The sequence below is a fragment of the Dermacentor variabilis genome, chromosome 5 (assembly GCF_050947875.1).
Source record: "Dermacentor variabilis isolate Ectoservices chromosome 5, ASM5094787v1, whole genome shotgun sequence".
Lineage (NCBI taxonomy): Eukaryota > Metazoa > Arthropoda > Arachnida > Ixodida > Ixodidae > Dermacentor > Dermacentor variabilis.
In genome coordinates this window covers 134,615,294-134,637,000 of record NC_134572.1, presented here as the reverse complement: position 1 = coordinate 134,637,000, position 21,707 = coordinate 134,615,294, and the positions used below count along the sequence as shown (strand labels likewise).

The window sequence follows — 21,707 nt, the reverse complement described above, 5'->3', positions numbered from 1 at the left end:
TACGCACGGCGTAAATAGTTGTTCCAAATGCAGTTCCCTGTGCCTGTATATGCTGCTTCTTCCCTAGTTCTAAGTCCTTGCATTAGTTTTGTGTTGTTTCCTTAACCGCGAAAAAAGAAATGCAACATCTATTTTTACAGTGTTACATGCCTCAAATATGAAAAGCTACGGAGGAAGTACCTCGACTGTAATTCAAAGTACTCTAATGCTGCGGGCATTTTATTCGCGTGTACTCGTAAAACCTGTCTACCGAGTTGTCAATTAGCAATGGTAGCGCACTTGTTTCGTGTCAGTCCTTCTCGTCTCTTCTTTTCTGGTGATGCACCTGTGTACCAGAAAAAAAAAAGAACGGTATCTGTGCATTGCAGCATGTTGCATGCTCTCATTTTAACGTCACATCATTGCTTGGAATGACTAAGTTCGATAGCTCCTCCATGATTCCCGTCAGGTCTCACCAACATTCTTGCAATTTTTTCCGCAGTGATGCCTGGCGACCGGAGTGTTCCGACCTTCATTGGCAGTGAAGTCCTGCGGCGCAGTCCATGGCATTCAACATGGACGGAAAGTTCTCCCAAATTATTTTCCTGGTAAGCTTATGAGTACCTAGCTCACGTCCAACAGATCAGTCAAGCGTCAAGCCCAAACGTGCTCGCGCATATATATATATATATATATATATATATAGAGAGAGAGAGAGAGAGAGAACTACATAAAGTCAACATATTACCAAGAGAATCACAGGCGGAATTACTTGTTTATTTATTTAAAATGTAGAAGGAAGGAAAAAGTGGAGAAGGAAGGCAGGGAGGTTAACCAGTGTAGCGTAACCGGTTTGCTACCCTACACATGGGAGCGGGATGGGGGGGATGAAAGATGGGAGGAGGAGAGAGAGAGAGAGAGAGAGAGAGAGAGAGAGAGAGAGAGAGAGAGAGAGAGCACATAACACAGCAAACACATCGTCAGTTACAGTCCGTCACTCTTGCGCGGTACGCGACATCACTGTCACAGCCGCTTGTCCAAGCCCGTATCCTTCATAAACCGAAGTAGTCCCTGCGTTGCCTAGCGGAAGGGGACAAAAAAAAAACCCCAACAAAACTGGCTGTGCGCCCTTAAACGAATTTACACCCTTTGGGTCGTATCTTGTCACACAACGATAATCGTCATCTCTCATGTCCGTAGTTCCTTTCTTTAACGCTGCGAGCCCGGTACTTCCAAGTCACGAACGGCATACGCGTTATCAGTATGACAGAGCATTCTCGACAGGAAAGTTAGCGAGCGCAGCACTTTCAAGAAAGGAAACGCGAGCAAGACAGATGACGATTATTGTTGTGTGGCAAATATACACCCCCATGGGTGTACATTGGTCTAGGACTGTAGGTTATTCTTCGCATTCCGCGTGCGATGCTCTTACCAATCGAGCAACCGCGACGCCGTTCTCGCGTTTGCTCGCGTTTCCTTTCTTGAAAACGCTGCGCTCGTTACTTTCCTGTCGGGAATGCTATGTCATGCTGATAACGCGTATGCCGTTCGTTACTGAGAAGTACCGGACTCGCAGCGTTAAAGAAAGGAAATGCGGACAAGACATATGATGCTTATTGTTGTGTGGCAAGGTACAACCCAAAAGGTGTAACTTTGTTTTACACTCTTAAAACGGTTGCACCCTTTGGGGTGTATATCTGTCCCACAACAATAATCGTCATCTGCCTAGCTTGCGTTGCCTTTCTTGAAAACTCGGCGCTCGCTACTTCCTGTCGAGAATGCTGCGTCACACTGATAACGGGCGTGCCGTTCGTGACTGGAAAGTACCGGGCTCGCAGCGTTAAAGAAAGGAAACGCGGGCAAGACAGATGACGATTATCGTTGTAGGACAAGATAAGCCCCAAATGGTGTAAATTTTTCTAAGAGTGTAGAGTGTACACTCTAAAAACAGTTGCACCCTTGGGGGTGTATATTTGCCTCACAACGATAACCGTCATCTGTCTTGTCCGCATTTCCTTTCTTTATCGCGGCGAGCCCGGTACTTCTCAGTAACGAACGGCATACGCGTTACCCGCCGTGGCTGCTCAGTGGCTATGGTGTTGGGCTGCTGAGCACGAGGTCGCGGGATCGAATCCCGGCCACGGCGGCCGCATTTCGTTGGGGGCGAAATGCGAAAACACCCGTGTGCTTAGATTTAGGTGCACGTTAAAGAACCCCAGGTGGTCAAAATTTCAGGAGTCCTCCACTACGGCGTGCCTCATAATCAGAAAGTGGTTTTGGCACGTAAAACCCCAAATATTATTATTATTATTATACGCGTTATCAGCATGACATAGCATTCCCGACAGGAAAGTAACGAGCGCAGCGTTTTCAAGAAAGGAAACGCGAGCAAGACAGATGACGATTATCGTTGTGTGGCAAATATACACTCCAAAGGGCGTAAACTTTCCTACACTCTTAAACCGGTTGCACCCTTAGGGGTGTATATTTATCCCACAACAATAATCGTCATCTGCCTTGCTTGCGTTTCCTTTCCTGAAAACTCGGTGCTCGTTACTTTCCTGTCGAGAATGCTGCGTCACACTGGTAACGGGCATGCCGTTCGTGACTGGGAAGTACCGGGATCGCCGCGTTAGAGAAAGGAAACGCGGGCAAGACGGATGACGATTATCGTTGTGGGACAAGATAAGCTCCAAAGGGTGTAAATTTTTCTAAGAGTGTAGAGTGTATATTGGCCGTTGTTAAACTTGCACTAAGCTAAACGGACGATGTGCATTAGCATTCGACCACGCTGCCAAAGATCCAGGCCGAAAAAGGAGGGGTCTCGAGACAGAAAGAGCGGTATACGAACACAAACGAAACACCAAAAACGATTAAACTGTAGTTAAGGAACGAGGCCCACATCGAAACTACCGGTAACCAAACCACTCTCAAACCTCCGCCACCCGGCGGTCGTGTGCCGGCCGTCTCGCTTCCCCCCCCCCCCCCCGGGGTCGCAGCCGCACAAACGCCCAGAGATGGCCCGCGGGCGCTGGTTAAACTCTCGTCAGGGCCATTGTCGCGTCCTGGCACGGGGAAACCGAGGCGCCCTCGCCTATCGATTATCTCATCCTGAAGCGTCCGCGCTCCAGAAACGCGCGCGGGCAGACGCTGTGCGTGCGTATACGCTTGTGCGCGGGCCGCAGTATACGCGCATACGCGCGCACACGTTCGCACATACGTGTGCGATCACACACGCGTACGCACGCACGCACAGCTTCGCACAACTTCGCACACCACCGACGCAGGCGCGGGCATCAGCGACCGCGGCCTCCTCCCTCCTCCTCTTGGCTCCTGCCACGCACGTGCGTTCCATTCTTTTCGTGTCACTCTTGCGTTGTTGGCGCTGCTTCCGCGTGAGAACCTGTGCTTGCTACGTGCGAGCCCCCGGCGCAGCTACTGCTGGCCTGGTCTGGCGGCAGGCTGCCGGGAGTTCAGGCCAAGAAGAGGGCGGCGGTCGGTGCGGAAGGCGAGGTGCGTCTGTGGGGCGTTGGTAGGGTGAGGTTTTGCTTCGAACTCGCTCGAAGGTCTTGGTGGTAGCGCTGCGCGCGAACAGGGGGGAGGTAGGGGGGGGGGGGTAGCGCCGCTCATTAGCGTTGGCTGGAAACGAGGGTTTAATGGGGCACACACGCACAAACACGCGCACGCTTCTTTTTCTTGCGACCGATTTCTCGTTCGTTTTGGGCGTGCGTGTGTGTGCGTTTCGTGGCATAGCTAGCTTCCTTCTTCTGCTGTTTCGTGCGTTAAAAGTTACTCGCCGGTCAGACCAACAGCAAGCAAAGCCCCATTCGAAAGTCGTCGCGAGAGAAAAAGCAAGGAGAGAGAAGAAAAAGAAAAGAACGCGGAAGGGGAGTGGAGAAAGGAAACGTCGTCTTTGAACTGTGAGCCAGCCAATGGTGAAAAAGATGTAAAACAGCGCGTCGAGAACGACCGAGAAAGCGACGGAGCAAAAAGACACCGGAGTGGGCATTAGGCAGAAATCGGGCCCTTTCCAAGTTCAAATTTTAATTTCGTCGCTCGCGCGCCACCTGGCCCTAATGAGGGTGCATTTACTCGCCGCAATCACACTGATATTTGAACTTTTCTTCCGTTAGGCTAAAACATCACTTTTCGAAGGAAAAAGCAAGGCAAAAGCTTTTGCAGATAAATACATACGCGGAATGCGTGTAGGAGCTATTAATCTGGTGGCTTAACGCAGTGGGTACGTCTGTTAGATGTTATTTCAGTTCCATTTCTCATCATCGAGCGCAGAAGTAAATCTTGATCAACGACTTCTTGGAAGTTCTGGTGAAAACACCAAAAAGAAGAAAAAAAATCTAGCTTTCTTTCTCGCTGCAGTATTTTTGCAAAAAAAAAAATGTATATATGTAAAATAGCAATGAGCATTTGCATTATTGTAAGGTTTGACACTGATAGACGTATACGCAAATATTGCGTCATATCATCATCGCCGTCGTCGTCATCATCATCATCAGACTATATTTATGTCCTCTGGTAGGATGAAGGCCAATTACCACTGTCTTGGGCTAGTTCATCACTCCACCTAATGTTCTGCCGTCCTCGACTGCGCTCCCCTTCTCTTGGTACCAATTTTGTAACTCTAACGGTCCACCGGTTATCCTTCCTACGCATTTCATCACCTGCCTAGCTCTTTTTTTTTCTCTCTCTCTCTCTCTTAACGTCAACTCGAATATCCGCGATGCCCGTTTGCTCTGTGATCCAAACCGGTCTGTGTTCGTCTCTTTGTGCCTAACATTTTTCGCATCATATGCCTTCACATGAAGTGAATGCTGTGTTAGCAACGGTGCCGTTGTGCAAAATGCGGCGCATATACTGAAACGCTGCCCACGAGCGTGTCATTACTGACTGACTGAGTTTGCTTCGATCATCAAGGTCTCCCACATTCGATGCAGTACCATCTCCGGCGTGCAGTAACAAAGACAAGAGACTACGCAGACTCAAGCGTGAATAAGCGTTTGCTTGCACATTTATAATGCGCGCTCTTCCGAGAACAGCCTTTACTGCCTCTGCACTCCGTGCTCTGCACGCACTTCTCTCTGTAGCACGCCAACCAGCACTTGGGTTACTTGATGATGGCGTTGAAAGTCGTGGTGGTGATTGCAAATAGCATCCCCTTCGAACGGCGATGGTGACCAATAGTCGCCTATTCTGCATCAAGTAATTAGCTTTTTCTATATAAATTGCAATCTATCATCTTACCTATACCTCTACCAAATGTCTGTAATGACCCCGTCACCTATCTTGAAGGGCAGCGCATCACCATTGCTCGGTTCGTCTGATATGTACCACCTTTCAGTACTTATGTGCAACCTATCAATACTGCCGTCAGGTGACTGTGGTCTCTTCGCAGGCTGTTATATTCACGTGCGCTTTAACGTCCAAAAGCATGCAATGCCTGGGCCATAGTGCGCCCAATGTGTGTATATGTACGTACACTATGTACTATGCACATATACAATGGCTGAAGCTGTCATTATGAGACGCATGCAGCCATTTGAGTATCGCTCGCGCATGACACTAAAATTCCGAAGTGCTTCATAACAGCTAGCTACTTTACTGCGCGTCTGCCGCTTTCCGCATACGTTGAATTGAACCTAGAATACGGAGGTGGCATGGAATATTTGAAGAAAGGCTCCAACTTTAGCATATATTCGGCAGCTCCCTCGCCCCCTTTGTCATCACGCTCGTGACACGGTGTTATGCATGTGCTACGTCTGCGGTATTCGTCGCGTACAAGAGAAAGAGAGAGAAAAAGAGAGATAGAGAGGAGAAAGAAAGCTACCGGTGATCCAAAGTAAAGCGAAACCGAGCGGACTATGTGGCTGCTGTAGACACATAAATAAGCACGCGCTTCTCGAGGCGATCGAACTTGGCTATAAGCCACATGCGCGTGATTTTCGCGATCTCTCTTCCAAGACATGTGCACTGCTTCGTGAAAAATGTCCGGCAAGCGCACTTGTGCATTTCAAGTGGCACTGCGTCCCCGCTTCGGCGTTTGTCATCGGCGCGATCCTCTGTGATATACCACCCAGCTCTCGACCTCACTAATCCAGCAAGTAGACGGCGGGCACTAGGCGCTTGCCTTCTTCGGGGGATTTGAGCTATACGACCATGCTCTAAACCGACGTCACAGGGGTCAAGTAACAAATGGATCCAGTGCAGGAAACCAGCTTCCACTGGATTTCCTGCTCAAGCTCGCCTTTATCTGCTTTACACTTTTCTTTAACTTTATTTACACGCCCTCCTGATACCCTCTTTCAAGCCAGTGACTGGTATATGTATATAAAAGCATTCGTTGCCAGGCCTGACTTTCACAATGAACTTGGTCGGCCCAGCTAGTTAATAAATAATACCTTTTTTTTTTTGTTGCTCACTGGCTAAAATTATTATATTTCGCTAAGGCTAAAATCTATGTAGCAATGTTTTTGCTTGCAATAAGGGACTGAAAGTGAGGGTGAGAGCATACCCTTATGATAAATTGAGTTTTTTTTTTTTTTTTTTTTTTAAGCAGCCGACGTGCAGGCTGTATAGTGGGCTAGGCACAGGTGAGAGTACGCTTGCTTTAATTTTATTGTAGTGGAACGCATCCGCCAAAAACACAGCGTATGCGGATGAGCGGAGACTCCAGCATCTGTGGAATCTACTTACCTTCTCGATTGCTTGTCGTCCTCCTTTTTCAGCCTCAGCATAGGTTTTCTCTTTGTCTTATTATTGCGCGAGTGAATCGCACTTACACAGAAAGACAGGCATAAACTCGTTATAATAAGTATTGGAAGGCACCTACAGTAACGTATCTATCGTTTCGGCTGATTTACTATAATATCCCGGCCACGGCGGCCGCATTTCGATGGGGGCGAAATGCGAAAACACCCGTGTACTTAGATTTAGGTGCACGTTAAGGAACCCCAGGTGGTCAAAATTTCCGGAGTCCTCCACTACGGCGTGCCTCATAATCAGAAAGTGGTTTTGGCACGTAAAACCCCAAATATTATTGATTTACTATAAGCACTCTAATCCCATGTAAGGCCCATTCAACGAAGGTAGAAACGGAGCTCAGCTCTGGAAGATACCTCATAACTCGTATCGCAAGTCTCTCATATAAGCTTGCCCTAAGCTCCACCGCATATATGATGAGACATGTGGCAAAAGAGAGAGAGCGAGAGCGGAGTAACAAGGAAAGGGCAGGGAGGTTAACCAGGCTGAGCCCTTTAGGCTACCCTGCAATGGGGAAGGGGAAGAGTGGATAGAAAGAGAAGGAGGAAGAGACAAGTTCAGTTTCCACGGTTGCGCACACAAGCTTTCATTGCTGAGTCAGTCACAGGCGGTGCTATAGGCCTGTGCATTTCAAGAAATGCAGCAGCGCCTTTGTGGCCCTGCGCGCGGCCACAGGCCCAAGACCTTCTCCTCTGTGAAAGGCCTGTCGTCTAAGTGCCCCTAAAGCTGTCCGAAAGGCACTTCTCTTCGTATGTGGGGCAGTCACACAGGAGATGTTTGGTCGTATCTTCGACAGCACATGTGCCGCAACTGGGTCTGTCCGCCATTTGAATTAGGAATAAGTAGGCGTTTGTGAAAGAAACTCCTACTCACAGTATTGCTTCTTCCCGTCGGTTATAACCAGGTGAAAGTTGTAATCTCAAATGCGGGTCCATGCATATAGGCGGTGGTTGGTGAACTCCGGTGCATTTCATTTTCTTTGAGTAATAATATGGGCAATACCGCTGATGTGCCGAGCTGTATCCGTTCTCGACACTTGTATAGAGGCGATTTCACGTTCACCATGGGTTTGACGGGTAGCTTTGTCGGCACTTTCATTGCGGCTAACGTTGCAGAGACCATGCAGGTAGCCATTGAAGTACAATGTCGACGAAAATCGGCTATGGCGAAAATCAGTAACTTATCCACAGCGATGACAACTCAACAAAATAGTCGCTGGAAAGCTGAGGTAACAGTGCCATCCTAGCAGGGTTAAAAATGGAGTGGTCAGACGATGACGTAATTTGTTGCGGGTCGAGGGTATATACAGTGAACACGCAATGCTTTGACGTGTGTTCCGTATTCCCGCTGATATTCGTTTACATCATTCTGTCTCAGACAGCCGAACTTCAAACAGTGCTTAGGGCAGCACTCTGGTAGCTCGCTCTCAGGAGGCGAAGTGATTCGCCAGAAGTCTAATTGTACAGTCTAAGGTTGCTCTCAGCTAGCGGATTCTCCGAGATACGAAGTGTTTTCGTTTTTCCAGAGCAGCAGCAGCGCGGCTTGAAGCTTAAATTTAGGCCCGCGTCGGGCGGTCTCGCATCCTCGCACCTGCACCTGAAAACTGAGGATGTGCTCTAATCGCGTTTGATTGCGGTAGATTGCATTCGCCGTAAAACCGGATGGGCGCGGTAAACAGGCGAGCACCACTTGGAGCCTTCCCGCGCACCTGTGCCCGTTCACGGCACCAGTCAGGAGCAGGCGCACACACCTAAACTTACAGGACCCCGATCCCCACTTTCTGTATCTCTCGCTATGGCGAAGGCGAAACCGTTTTGACCCCGATTGTCGCCTCGTTGCCGCTCTGAGCCTTGGCTTTGTGGCCAAACATTCGCGCCGCGCTCGCGTTACCTCATTGTTCGGTTGGCGCGCGCGTCGCTTCTCGTAGAGACCGCTAACGACTTTCCCCATCTCGTTAAGGACGCCCCTCCACCCACCCCCCCCGTTTCCTTCTCGTCTCCTGGCCTTTGACTATTGTGCCACTGTGGCCCAACCGCCGCGCGCATTTTGCCGCACTTGGCAATAATTCGTATGCGGCGGCGCCTTTTCGAGGTACGTGATAGTCGCGCACGCTTATACGGTAGTGAATATTAAATAAGCTGCATTAAAGTAGGCCTGGTCATTGTAATTAGGAATGAAGGGGAACTGAATTGGCAAAATTACTGTCAAGACTGAATGTTGGCAGTAAGTGGAAGCAAAGTTGACGGGAAGGGGGGGGGGGGGGTATGCTGGCCTCGCGGATCGCACTTGACGGGATCAAAGCGTCCGCTGTCCAGCTAGATAACGGGTCGAACGCAGTTGAACATTTAAAACAAACTTTAATTACACTGAGAAGGTTAAAAAAGCAAGTTAAAAATACACAAAACGTTCAGTTTTAGCCCCGTAAAAAAGTGGTCCGTTCTCTAGGGCCGGTGGGGCGAGTCTGCCCGTCCCGCGCTTTTCCAACCGCGGTTTCCATCCCCGTCGCCGCCCCCAGGCCCGGGAAACAACACCCGACAGCCCGAAGCGTCGTCACTGGGTCACTTCCATGAACCGAACGGAGGGAGCGGGGTCCTTTCTTTCGCGCACAGCTCGGAGTCCGCGGGGGCCAGTGAAAGAGAAAGCAATAAAAGTAAGGAAGGCTCGCTTCCCTCTTGAAAGAAAAGTCTGGCCGTGCATTCGCGATGCGCACAGAACACTCCCCGTCTGGTGTCTTTCGTTGTTAAGACGCCACCACTATATCACGGTCACAGCAAACGCACAACTTCTGTTGTTGGTCGGAAGAATGTTTTCACAACCCCGTCTTTGGCTGTTTTCAGCTCGACCTTGCGCACCCTTCCATCTGCGCTGAGCAGGCTTCGCGTAATCACTCCGACGGGCCAGTCGTTGCGGGTCGCTTCTTTATCCCTGAGTAGAACGACGTCGCCTTCTTTGAGGTCGGGTTTTGCTGCTTGCCATTTTCGGCGTTGCTGCAAAGTAGTGACATACGTTGTGCGCCAGCGCTTCCAGAACTCGTCAGCCAGGTTTTGCACGAGACGCCAATGCCGTTTGTAGAGGTTGCTTGTATCTAACTGCCCAGTTGTTACAGATGCGCTTCCGTGTTTTTGGGTTAAGAGTGTCGCCGGAGTTAGGATTGTGGGATCTTCGGGGTCAGACGAAGTAGGAGTTATGGGCCTGGCATTAATGATGGCTGCAACTTCTGCCAAAAAGGTTGCAAGAATGTCATGCGTGAGTCGTTGATGACGTGACTGCATGAGCATTGAGTCAAGAATGCGGCGTGCAATGCCGATCATCCGCTCCCACGCACCGCCCATATGGGACGCGTGCGGTGGATTGAATATCCATTTGCAGCCGTTTCCGCTGAGGAACTTGCCTATTTGTGAGCGATGAATGCCCTCTGCGCTGATTCCAAGTTCTCTGCAAGCTCCGATAAAATTGGTCCCGCAGTCAGAGCGTATTAGCTTGATGGGGCCTCGCACTGCTAGGAACCTTCGGAAGGCATTAATGAAACTCGACGTATCCATTGATTCGATCAGCTCAATGTGCACTGCGCGAATGCTTAAGCAAGTGAACATGACTGCCCAGCGCTTGCTGTTTGCAACACCACCTCTCGTTCGGCGAGAGGCAATCATCCAGGGACCGAAAACATCGATTCCAACATTCGTGAAAGCAGGATCTGTGCTGATTCGGTCTGCCGGAAGGTCAGCCATCTTCTGGTCGTGAAAGCGCCCTCGCAGCTTCTTGCATGAAATGCATGCTTGCAGCACGGATGAGATGCACCTTTTACCTCCGACGATCCAATACCCAGCAGCTCGTACGGCTCCTTCTGTGAAGTGTCGGCCCTGGTGTTGCACGCATTCATGGTGGTGGCGCACGAGAAGCGTTGCCACATGGTGCCGACCCGGCATTAAGAGAGGGTGTTTCTCATCGTCTGGCAGGTCGCTTCTGTTCAAGCGGCCGCCGACGCGGATCAAGCCGTTGGCGTCTAAGAATGGGTCAAGCCTTCGAAGCGAGCTTGTCTTGTGAACCTGCTCTCCTCTCTGGATACAGCATATCTCTTCATAAAATGCGTCCTGCTGTACTGCGCGAATGATGACGAGCCTGGCTTTGGAGAGCGCCTCAACGGGAGCTACCTCTCCTTGTGATGCGTTCTTTGCGCGATGGGCAACCTGGATCAGACTTGCTACAGCACGAGTGAGAGATTTCCAGTTCGAGAACCTATGAAAGCGTTCGGCTCCGAGTCGCTGTCGTTTGTTCACCTCCGTCGCCAGAGTGCAGACTTCAGGGCGTATTTCTTTGTCTTCGTCAGGATTTAGGAGGATGAAGCTCGACGACCGTGCTTCCTCTTCTCGTCGTGAGAGAAAATCAGGTCCGGACAACCAGTTCGTGCTCTTAAGCTGTGCCGCTGGAATCGCTCTAGTGGCGTGGTCTGCTGGATTTTCGTCTGTGTGAACGTATTTCCATTGTTCAGGTTGCGTGCTGCTACGTATCCGCTGCACCCTGTTGGCCACATACACGTAGAACCTTCGTGTTTCGTTGTATATGTAACCCAAGACCACTTTGCTATCTGTGTAGAACGTGACCGAGTTCGGCTGGAAGTCCAATTCTCGTAATATAGAATCGGTCATCTCTACAGCAAGCACTGCTGCACACAACTCAAGCCTTGGGATGGTGTGTTCTGGTTGTGGAGCAAGCTTGGCCTTTCCCATGACAAATCCGACGTGTCTGTTTCCTTGCTTGTCAGTCACGCGTAGGTATGCCACAGCTGCGACGGCCCTTGTGGACGCGTCTGAAAATACATGGATGTCCCTACTTCCGGCTTCAAGTGTCGAGACTGGCGCATACGTTCTTCGCACGTGAAGGTGCTGTAGTGTCTGGAGAGAGTTCTTCCACTCGTCCCATCTCTGCTTCTTCTCGTCCGAAAGCGGCGTGTCCCAGTCATAGCCCTTCGTCACGAGGTCACGGAGAAGGTACTTGCCTTGAACCGTTATTGGAGCCACAAACCCTAGTGGATCGTAAAGGCTGTTGACGGTCGACAGCACTCCTCGCCGCGTATAAGGCCTGTCCTGACGAGGAGCCCTGAAGACGAAGCTGTCGTCGCCTATGTCCCACAGTAGACCGAGACTTCTCTGCGTAAGCGACGCGTCTGTGCCGAAGTCGAGGTTCTTCAGTCCCTGGGCGTGGTCCTCTCGAGGAAATGCATTCAGCACATTCTGCCTATTCGAAGCTATCTTGTGAAGCCTTATGTTAGCTGTTGCAAGCATTTTCTGCGTTCTTTGCAGCAGACTAATGGCATCTTCTTCGCTCGGAAGAGACTTAAGCGCATCATCGACGTAGAAATCTCTTTCAATGAACTTCCTGGCATCTTCACCAAATCTTGGGGCAGCTTGTTGGGCAGTCCGTCGAAGGCCATACGTTGAAACAGCTGGCGATGGGCTGTTGCCGAAAACATGAACCTTCATTCGGCACTCTATTATTTCTCTGGATATATCGTTGTCCTTAAACCAGAGGAACCTCAGGTAGTTCTGATGGTCCTCGCGAACCATGAAGCTGTAGAACATTTCCTGGACGTCTGCTGTAACCGCAATTGGTTCTTGCCGGAAGCGTATCAAAATCCCCACAAGGTTATTCGTCAGGTCAGGGCCGGTCAGGAGAACGTTGTTCAGAGATACCCCTTCATACTGAGCGCTGGAGTCAAATACGACTCGGATTTGATCAGGCTTCTGGGGGTGGTGAACGCCGAATATGGGCAGATACCAACATTCTTCGTCCACGTGAAGTGGTGGAGCTTCCTCCGCATGACCCTTGATGAAGAGCTCGTTCATGAAGTTCACGAAACGTTCCCTTGTTTCAGGATTTTTTCGCAGGGAACGCCGTAGCGAGAGCAGACGAGACAGAGCTTGTTCTCTGCTGTTCGGAAGCCGACTTCTCGGTGTGCGAAAGGGGAGAGGGGCGACCCAATTGTTTAATTTGTCTTGGGTGAATTCACTATTCATTATCTTGAGGAATGTCTTGTCTTCCATGGAGAGAGCACGCTGGTTGTCAAGTTCTGTTGTTTCGAAAAGATTCGGGGCCAGGGTGTCATCCAATGTTGCTGCCAATCGTAAATCTTTTGAGACCTTATCCGCAGAGTAGAAAATCGGCGCCTCCCTAACAAAGAAATGTCTTTGGCACGGCTCAAAAAGAGATGGTCGCCCACTGTACAGCACATGGGTCTTGAACACGTTGACGCTGCCCGTTTTCCGCGTTCGACCAACGCAAACGTCGCCGACAATGACCCATCCGAGGTCAAGCTTCTGAGCATACGGCGCGTCGTGGGGTCCGTTGATTGTCTGACGAACCTTGTGAGCTCTTAGGATGTCCCGGCCAAGGAGGAGCAGTATTCCAGCCTCCTCAAGAGGCGGAATGTGATTTGCTACAGACTTCAAGTGCGGGTAGTGCCTTGCAGCGTCAGGTGTCGGAATTTCATCTCTGTTTTCTGGAATTGCCTTGCACTCGAGGAGAGGCGGAAGAGGAAACTTGACTTCGCCTGACGTGCTCTGCACGAAAAAACCATGAGCGACTCTTCCAACCACTTCAGTACTGCCGGAGCAAGTGCGGAGCGTGTATTGCGTAGACGTCCCCTTCACTCCGAAATCGTTGAGGAGTTCTGGCCTAACCAACGAGCGATTACTCTGGTCGTCAAGAATCGCGTACGCTCTGACTGTCTTCTCAGGCTGAGTCTCATGGGTCACCTCTACGAGGCAGATTTTAGCACACGACTTTGTGCTGTTGCCAGCGTTTGCCACTTCGGTACGCCTAGATGTGACTCTTCTTTCTGAGTCATCTGTCGTACTGTCATCAGACCCACTAGCCCTTGACGGCTCTGAGGTTGGCGGTGCTGGGTGAAGCGCTGTGGCGTGGTCGGCGCTTTCGCATATGAGGCATATCACAACTGCCTGACATTGCCACTGCATGTGGTTCTTGGATGAGCAGCATCGTAGGCAGATCCCTTGCTTCTTTATGAAAGATTGCCGCTCTTCCAAGGTTTTCTCACGGAAGGCGCGACACCTTTCCAAAGGGTGAGGTTTCTTGTGATATGGACACCACCTTTTCAAGTCCCTCGATTCCGCTTGCTGTTCGTTAGCAGTGGCACCTTGATTAATCTTGGCAGAAGCAGGATCCACTTCTGTTTTCCTCGCTGACACAGATGATCTTTGCCGCGTGGTCTTCGTAGCATAGTCTTCCTTCCTTTGATTGAATTCGGACGAGGCATTTTGTGGATTCAAGATGAAACTCGGGTCGTTCCTCATGCTGGCCTGATCTCTAACAAATTTGCTAAAGAAAGAAAAGGGTGGAAATGCAGTGTCGTGATCTTTTTTGTATTTCGACCCCGCCGACATCCAATTTTCTTGAAGTCCAGATGGCAACTTCGAGACAATTTTGTTGACCCCTCTTGCAGTATCCAAATAGCCAAGACCGGCTAGATACGGATCAGTTTTCGCAGCCTCGAGTTCTAGCAGGAGGTCGCCAAGTTCCTGGAGTCTGGTATTTTCCCGGTGAGATATCTTCGGGAAGTCTTCCAGCCGCTTCAGTAGTGCATCCTCAATTGCCTCAGGGCGCCCGAAGACGTCGTCGAGCCGTTTCCACACAACGTTCAAGCCCGTTGAAAAGTCATCGACATGCACTGATTTCAACCTCCGAGCCTGACGTGACGATTCAGGGCCAAGCCATTTGATGAGAAGGTCTAGCTTTTCTTGGGCAGAAAGACCTAGATCTCTGACAACACCCTTGAACGATGATTTCCAAGCGCGAAAGTTCTCAGGTCGATCATCAAACTTGATAAGACCGCTTGAAACAAGGTCTTTGCGGCACAGGAACTTAAGGACACCGGCTAGCTCTGAGCTTGAACTGTTGTGTGCTGGGGCGTGCACAAGCGGATGCGGATCAACTCGTAAGTTCATAGGACGACTCGTAGCTCCAGCATGCTCATAACTTGATTTGTTAGGGGCAGCATGGCAGTCAGGTGGCCGTTCATCAGCTTGCAGACACATTGAATTATACGCAGCCGTGTGGGCACCCGGCGCCGTGTGAGCATTGTTTACGTCGCCGCTAGAGTTGGTGACAGCCACCTCGGTTAACACAAGCGCAGAGTTGCGTAGGGCTTGCTGTTCATCGATGTAACTCCTAGTCTGCAGCGTTCGGTCCACAGGAGGGAGCGTGCGCATGCGCTCCCCGCCATCCTGCTCTACGGCTGCCTCGAGCGCATTCGCCTGTGCGTTTGCAGCTGCCGCTTCTTTTTCATGCTGCAAAATATCCAATTCAGCCTCTATCCTTGCCTTCTCAATGCGCATCGCGGCCTCTCTGCGACCAAACTCTGCTCTGGCCCGGACGGCTTCAGCTTGTGCGCGTGCTTGTACAGCGGCTAGGCTGATTGTTGACGAGCCCGATCGTCGTGACCTCGAAGAAACGCTTGAGTGGGCCGATAGAGAGTGCTGCGACATTACCTCTTGTAAGCGGTCGCGTTCTCGTTCTGTAGCCTCACGTAATTTGTCGCTCACAGTCACATAACGATCTGCGTCGATTGTTTTCTGAAGTTCTAATTCCTGCTGGGTTTCAGATCTGCTCGTTTTGGCGAGGAAGGTAGCGTATCTGGCGGCGACGTGCTCGTAGCGCTCGTAGCTTGCGCGAAGCTGCGTTGCGGCGCTGTTAACGTCTTCCTCTTTCGCACATGATACTTTGAAAATAGCTGTCTCCACGTTCTTCCAGGCAGCGTCTACTCTCCGGCAGTGCTCATCGCGGCTCGTTTCATACGTTTCTTTAGCTTTCATGGAAAACGTAGTTGCTCTTCGTGGTCGAATATTTGCCGGTGAAACTTCATGCTCCCCTGTCATAACTTGAGACGTTTCAGGCGTCAGCTTGTCCTGATCCATTTTGGCGTGCGTGCTTCACGACGTATCTCACTCAAAGCGGACGTATGTGGTGAAGCCTGCTAAGCTGCGCGATCAAATTTGAAACGAGCCCACCTTGTCGTTGCCCTGTGTGCCGTCAGCTGCTCAACTTGTAGGCGATGCCGTGTCCTTGCAGTAGGCGGATGTCATGGTCAAACCGGAGGTCTTGCCGTGCGACGTATTCTACTGCAGCGGACGTTGAGTTGGCGGCCGATGGCAGTCGACTTCACTTTTTTACTATGCTGGCCTCGCGGATCGCACTTGACGGGATCAAAGCGTCCGCTGTCCAGCTAGATAACGGGTCGAACGCAGTTGAACATTTAAAACAAACTTTAATTACACTGAGAAGGTTAAAAAAGCAAGTTAAAAATACACAAAACGTTCAGTTTTAGCCCCGTAAAAAAGTGGTCCGTTCTCTAGGGCCGGTGGGGCGAGTCTGCCTGTCCCGCGCTTTTCCAACCGCGGTTTCCATCCCCGTCGCCGCCCCCAGGCCCGGGAAACAACACCCGACAGCCCGAAGCGTCGTCACTGGGTCACTTCCATGAACCGAACGGAGGGAGCGGGGTCCTTTCTTTCGCGCACAGCTCGGAGTCCGCGGGGGCCAGTGAAAGAGAAAGCAATAAAAGTAAGGAAGGCTCGCTTCCCTCTTGAAAGAAAAGTCTGGCCGTGCATTCGCGATGCGCACAGAACAGGGGGTGTAAAAGATGTGACGGGGTAAGCATGCAGGCTAACATCACAGCTGTAGCCAAAGAGCGCATGGATGAAAAAAAGATGGAAAAGCAAAACAACGCAGAACTCACACAAGAATTAAAGTTATCCTCCTCCCCCTCCTCCTTTGCGCCCACCACAAGCTTACGAGCGCGAAGGCTTGTAATGCCTCTGGCTCTGGCATAGAAAATGAACTCAAATAAATTATCTAGGAAAATACAATATGAGGTTTAAATGCACTATGTGTGCGTGAGAGAGGGAGAGGGAGGTGAGGGAGGGAGAGGCTGCATGCAGTAGCTACTCTGGACTGACTTTTTCCACCTCAGGTTCCTTAACGTGCCCAGGGAATGTGCCCAGGTACGCCAGGGCATCGAACCCGCAGTCTCTGGCTGCAGGCATAATATTAATTCCCTGGCACTGGCCGGACAATGTCAAAGATCGTGAAACTATGCCCGTATATTGGCTCAAGTGATGCCGTGATAGGCTTCTTTATAGATTTGGGCGAGGTGGTGGCATTAGGAATGTGAAATTTCTGTTGCCTTCATTCTGGAAGGAGAGGTCGGGAACAGTACTTGGTAGGGGCTCAAGAGATAGGAAGTCCGCCGGCGTAAATACGTTGTTGCTCGCAAAACAGAGGCAGATGTGCTTTCTTCTACTTCCTGGTGGCCTTCAGCTCTGCAGGAAAACGTGAAATTACCACGGCGATCAGGCTCGTGACTGCAGGGGAATCAGACACAGCTATACCTTCTCAAATCGACTCTCGATTATGTGCACGTTGTGCTTCGTTATGTTTTGTCTTTAACAGTGAACTGAAATCAACCGTGTTTTATCACTCTGCTTAAAGGGCGCTCTATTTTTTTACAAATTCAGTATAGCATATTCTTCAGAATTTTACATTTAGGAAATGCGACTGTGTGAGCCGTCATATGGCTGCCCTCATGGTTTCTGAGGAATCTACAGGCGAAGAAATACCTGCGAAACCAAAAATAACCAAAGTGCTAACGGTGTCTTCAATTTATTCTGCGAGCCGCTGCATTACTTACGTTATTATCGAAATCACTTTCGTGCATGCTATCATTTAGCGAACGACGCTTTCCTTGCCGGCAAGGTATCGGCTACGCCAGCAGGAGGTCGTCGCCCCGCTACGTCGTTGGCACCCTCGCCCAATATTACCCGACGCGTTTTACCAGCCAACCAACCAAGCAACCAACCAGATCCTCATTATCCGAGCCAACAGCAGCTGCGGCTTGCCGCCGTAATCAGTTTCACGCCGACACCCTAACCACCGCATTAATCAAAACAAAAGCCGGGAAAGAAAGAGCACGAGAAAAATTCTTGTCTGAGAATGACGAAGCAAACAGGCGGACGGCTTGGAAAGTGAGCGAGAGAGAAAGAGCTGCCATTCGTCGCTGTCCGGAAGCAGCTAAACGCGGCAATCAAGGCCGTCGCCCGCGCGACAGCGAGACACTACTAGAGGCGCCGGCGGCACGCGTGGCACACTACATGAGGCTGGTCGGCTCCAGACAGTGTCGGTAGTGGTAACGTAAAAGGGGCAGGAGGCGGAGGGGGAAGAGGGGGGCGAGAGAAAGGCTCACCGCTGAGGGCCGCAGCCGCGGTGGTCCCCTAGCGACGGCAACGCAATGATGAATGCGTCTGGCGGTGCCATTTGTGCAGAACCTAGCGCTGCCACCGAGTACGCCAAGAGGGAGGAGGGGGGCCCCGATCGCTGGCGCACCGCGGTGCGCAGTGACTGTGGCGACGGCAGCCGCTCTGTAATGCGCGGACGTGCCGGCCGACGTGCTCCGAAAGGGCAAACAGTTGCGCAGCCATCTATGGGCAGGACGAGGGATGCTCGCCAAACCTGAGAAATGGCGATGCGACATAGGGGAGAACAAGACTGGGGGGACGGGGGACAGTGCGCGGAAGCGTTTTCGCATCAGAAACCCATGAGTCTCATATAACGCCAGATCTCGAGCGCGCGATCTCTCGGAAGAAGCAGCAGCATTGGCTCGGAAGGAGCGATATGAGACGAGGATGTGTGCCCCGGTGCGCGCACACTAGAAGGTGTCAGAGATCGTACGTGCGATGGGGGTGTTGGTATACCGTAGTGTTTGCATCGCGATTCGCCGCGATGCTCGAGTTCTAGAGGTGGCGACCATTTGCGCGTCAGCCACGCGTGTGCTTGTCTTCGCGATCTGTTGACCCAGACGAAGTGTTTTCGCACTGCGCGCTATGTTGTGGCGGTGTCGAGAGCTGGTAGCGATTGTATCGTGGCTTGTTCCTCAGTGGGTCAGGGACGCAACGCGACTACTTGCTATGCTTGAGCTGTTGGCGAGCTCGCGCCTCGGTGATTTTCGCGCGAGCGAAAATTTTTCGTGTGCTTACTGCATACGCAAGTAGCACTCATACGGACGCGTGATAGTGCCGCATTTGTCATATGTGTATTACTTGCAGTCCTGCCCACCGCGGGGATTGACTCGCGACTGGGGGAAGTCCACCTGAAAGCTCATTTATTCACACCTTTCTGTCCATATCGTCACCACCCACAACTATCTTTCCCCTTCCTTTCTATCGACGAAAAGTATGCAGTCTGGAGGAAGTCAACCTCTCGTTGACCTCTCTGTCTCTTCTTAAACTTTTCTCTCTCTCTCTCTCTTCCCTGGTCTTACGTCTCATGTCGTTCACACCGTAGATTTCACTCGGCGGTGTTTGCATAGGGAAAAAAAAATAAAGGGAAAGAAAGAAAGTAGATCAGCGCACTAAACGATTTTATGTTTATGGGCCAAGCACTTCTTATGCCAACATCATGTCATATACCTCCTCTCGAAAGTAATACATACATTGTTTCGTTCTTTTCTACTTACTTATTTCTTCAATCAAGCGTTATGCCGGATTCAGGTACTCACCCCAATGCTAGTCGCATTGAACTTAGTTTTTTTTTTATTAGGTTATGTTGCCACGCGGCATGTGGTCGGTATCAATTGGAATATAACCATGCAGGCCGGTTTCATGCGGAGACTGCAGCAGGGACCTATAGAATGTGTTGTTGATTATCCATCCTTTATAGTCTTCAGGCTGGTCTGTGTGCACACTGCGAAAGTATACCTCCAAGTACACTTTCGCCAACTGTCCTCGCCCCAGGGCACGACAAATGTTTACTGCGGTTGCACGCTAAAACCTCCTTTCAGAATTACAACTAAAACTAGAACACTTGCACAAGCACTAGGCGGTCATACAGCTAACGAGAGTTTCATAGCCGTTAAGGGGCGCACACGAAACTTCAAGGTGCAGCTACAACAGCTTGGATCTTGTCTTTTGTCACCATGCTTCTCCATGTTGGCTTCTGCCTTCGCGATTGACGCCAGAGTTGTTGGACTTGCGTAGATTTTTAGCAAGCTTGCGTCAGATCGCCTTAAATCACGCCTTAAGAGTGTGCGCTTGCTTGCTTGGAACATCGCACCCGGATGTCTTTTCTTTTATTATTTCTTCTTTCTTTCGGTACTTTGAGAACGTGTGCTTTCTAGAAAGAGCCAAACAGGAAGAATTTTGGTCTCTTCCCAGTTGAGAGCTAGGCTAGCGTATATCACGTGTGCCAGAGCTGTACTGCCTTCTAACACGCGTGGCTTTCTCTCTTTTTTCTTCTTCTTTTCTTTTTTTTAAGCCTGGGCCAAACGTCTTGTTTACTAAGGCTGAGCTAGAAACTTTAGAAGGCTAGCCACTGGCAAAAGCCACACGAAAAAAAAGAAATGCAGACAGCAGGGGACCATCCCACCCCCGTCTCCAGCCTTTGAGTGCCTCTTGCCGTCCCGTCCACGTGGCGTTTTTTCGGTGTTCATTGTGAGGCGCCCCCTCAAGCTGTTGCCTGCCTCGTCTTCACTGCAGCCGTAACGTTCCTCCTGCTGTTTGCCGCTGGGTCTTCTTTAGTTCCAGCTGAGAGAAAAAAAAAAAGAAAGAAAGTGATCGCGAGAGAAAATGTCAACCCTTCTTTCTTCTCTGCTTCTTTCTGGCTCGCTTACAAGACACTTCCTAAAAAACTCGTCTCTGGCCACGAATGCACCCGCTCCACCATCTTTTTTTTTCTTCTCCTACCCAGACACTTCTCTCACTCGTGACCATTTTTCATTTACTTGGTTGTTTCCGCCTGCTCTGGCACAGCCGTGAGACGGCTTGCGAAGGGTTGGTTGCCTGAGAGAACAAAAGACCCCATTCTTTCTTTTTTGTAATTTTTTAACTTGTCGCAGCTATTGACATTCGTCGTAGTATTGGACAGCACGAACAAGAACGTGAAAAATTATCTAGGCATCTCGAAACCCTGCTAATGCCTGGAAGTGTACCACGTCTAGGAAGAAGATAAATGTTTTTGGGAAGCGCCGACACCTGAACTCAGCCCCCCATCACTACCACACGCACAGACCAAAAAAAAGCAACCGCTCGCTTCTTTGACAGCAGTCGGTTTGATCCCTGCCACCACTTGGGACAAGCGAACCATTTGCTAGTGTCCAAAGGCGTGGTTTCTCGGCAGCAACTTTCTTTGTATCTTCTTCTTTACGACCCTGCAGTTACAGCCTGTACCTCTCTCCGTTTCGAAAGAAACCGATGCGAAGCTCGACCGCGTTAACCGTTATCTTGTTTATATATTCTTGAAATGGGGCGAGTCTTGCCCCATGACAACTGTTTTTGCTTTCTAGCTGGGTTGCCCTGCTCACGCAGAATTCACAGAAAAGTCTGAAGTCTCATTCTACTTCCCGACGTCTTCAGCTCCTGTCACGAGTCCCGCACTTTCCTTCCGTCGGTGGGTGCGCATGTTGGTCCTACATGAATGTCTGCTCGCTTCCTCCCATGTTCTTCGTGCCCTTCAAGGACGTTCACGTATGTGATGTTGCTATAAACAAAAACCTGAGTAGTGGTTCGTAGGGTGAGCGCCAAGGAACATACTTAATAAGGAAATCACCTGCCTGGTCAGCAATGCATTGACAAAAGTGGACCACTGGTTCGTCATCGCTGCGAAGGTAAATATGCGCCCTCTTTTCAGTTCCAATGTGAGACAAGTGAATGACAGCGAGTGCTGTGCTGCTCGATGCGAAAGTGTGACGTTTGAGCTCGACACTGCAGAACGTAGAGGCGTAACTCGTCGAAGAGGAAGCTGCAGCTTGTATCAGTGCATGTAACTATTTCGTGTCCGTGGGCTTGAAGGAAAGTGGATGGGCCCCTATTCACATGATAAATACGGGCCAGTATTGAGGTAAGCGATTCAAGTTTACGACGGTTCACCGCAATTCTAAGAACGTGTTTTGCATT

General features: G+C 50.4%; 1 protein-coding gene across 8 annotated transcripts in view; it reads left to right on the top strand.

Annotated features, from left to right (window-relative positions):
* LOC142581972 (uncharacterized) overlaps nucleotides 1-21,707 on the top strand; it is a 570,107-nt gene that overhangs the window by 361,031 nt on the left and 187,369 nt on the right. For all 8 annotated transcript variants that reach the window (XM_075691408.1, XM_075691413.1, XM_075691407.1 and 5 more), the window contains one exon: nucleotides 482-587. In XM_075691408.1, coding sequence (XP_075547523.1) covers nucleotides 482-587 — 106 coding nt within the window. The remainder of the gene's footprint in view (nucleotides 1-481; nucleotides 588-21,707) is intronic.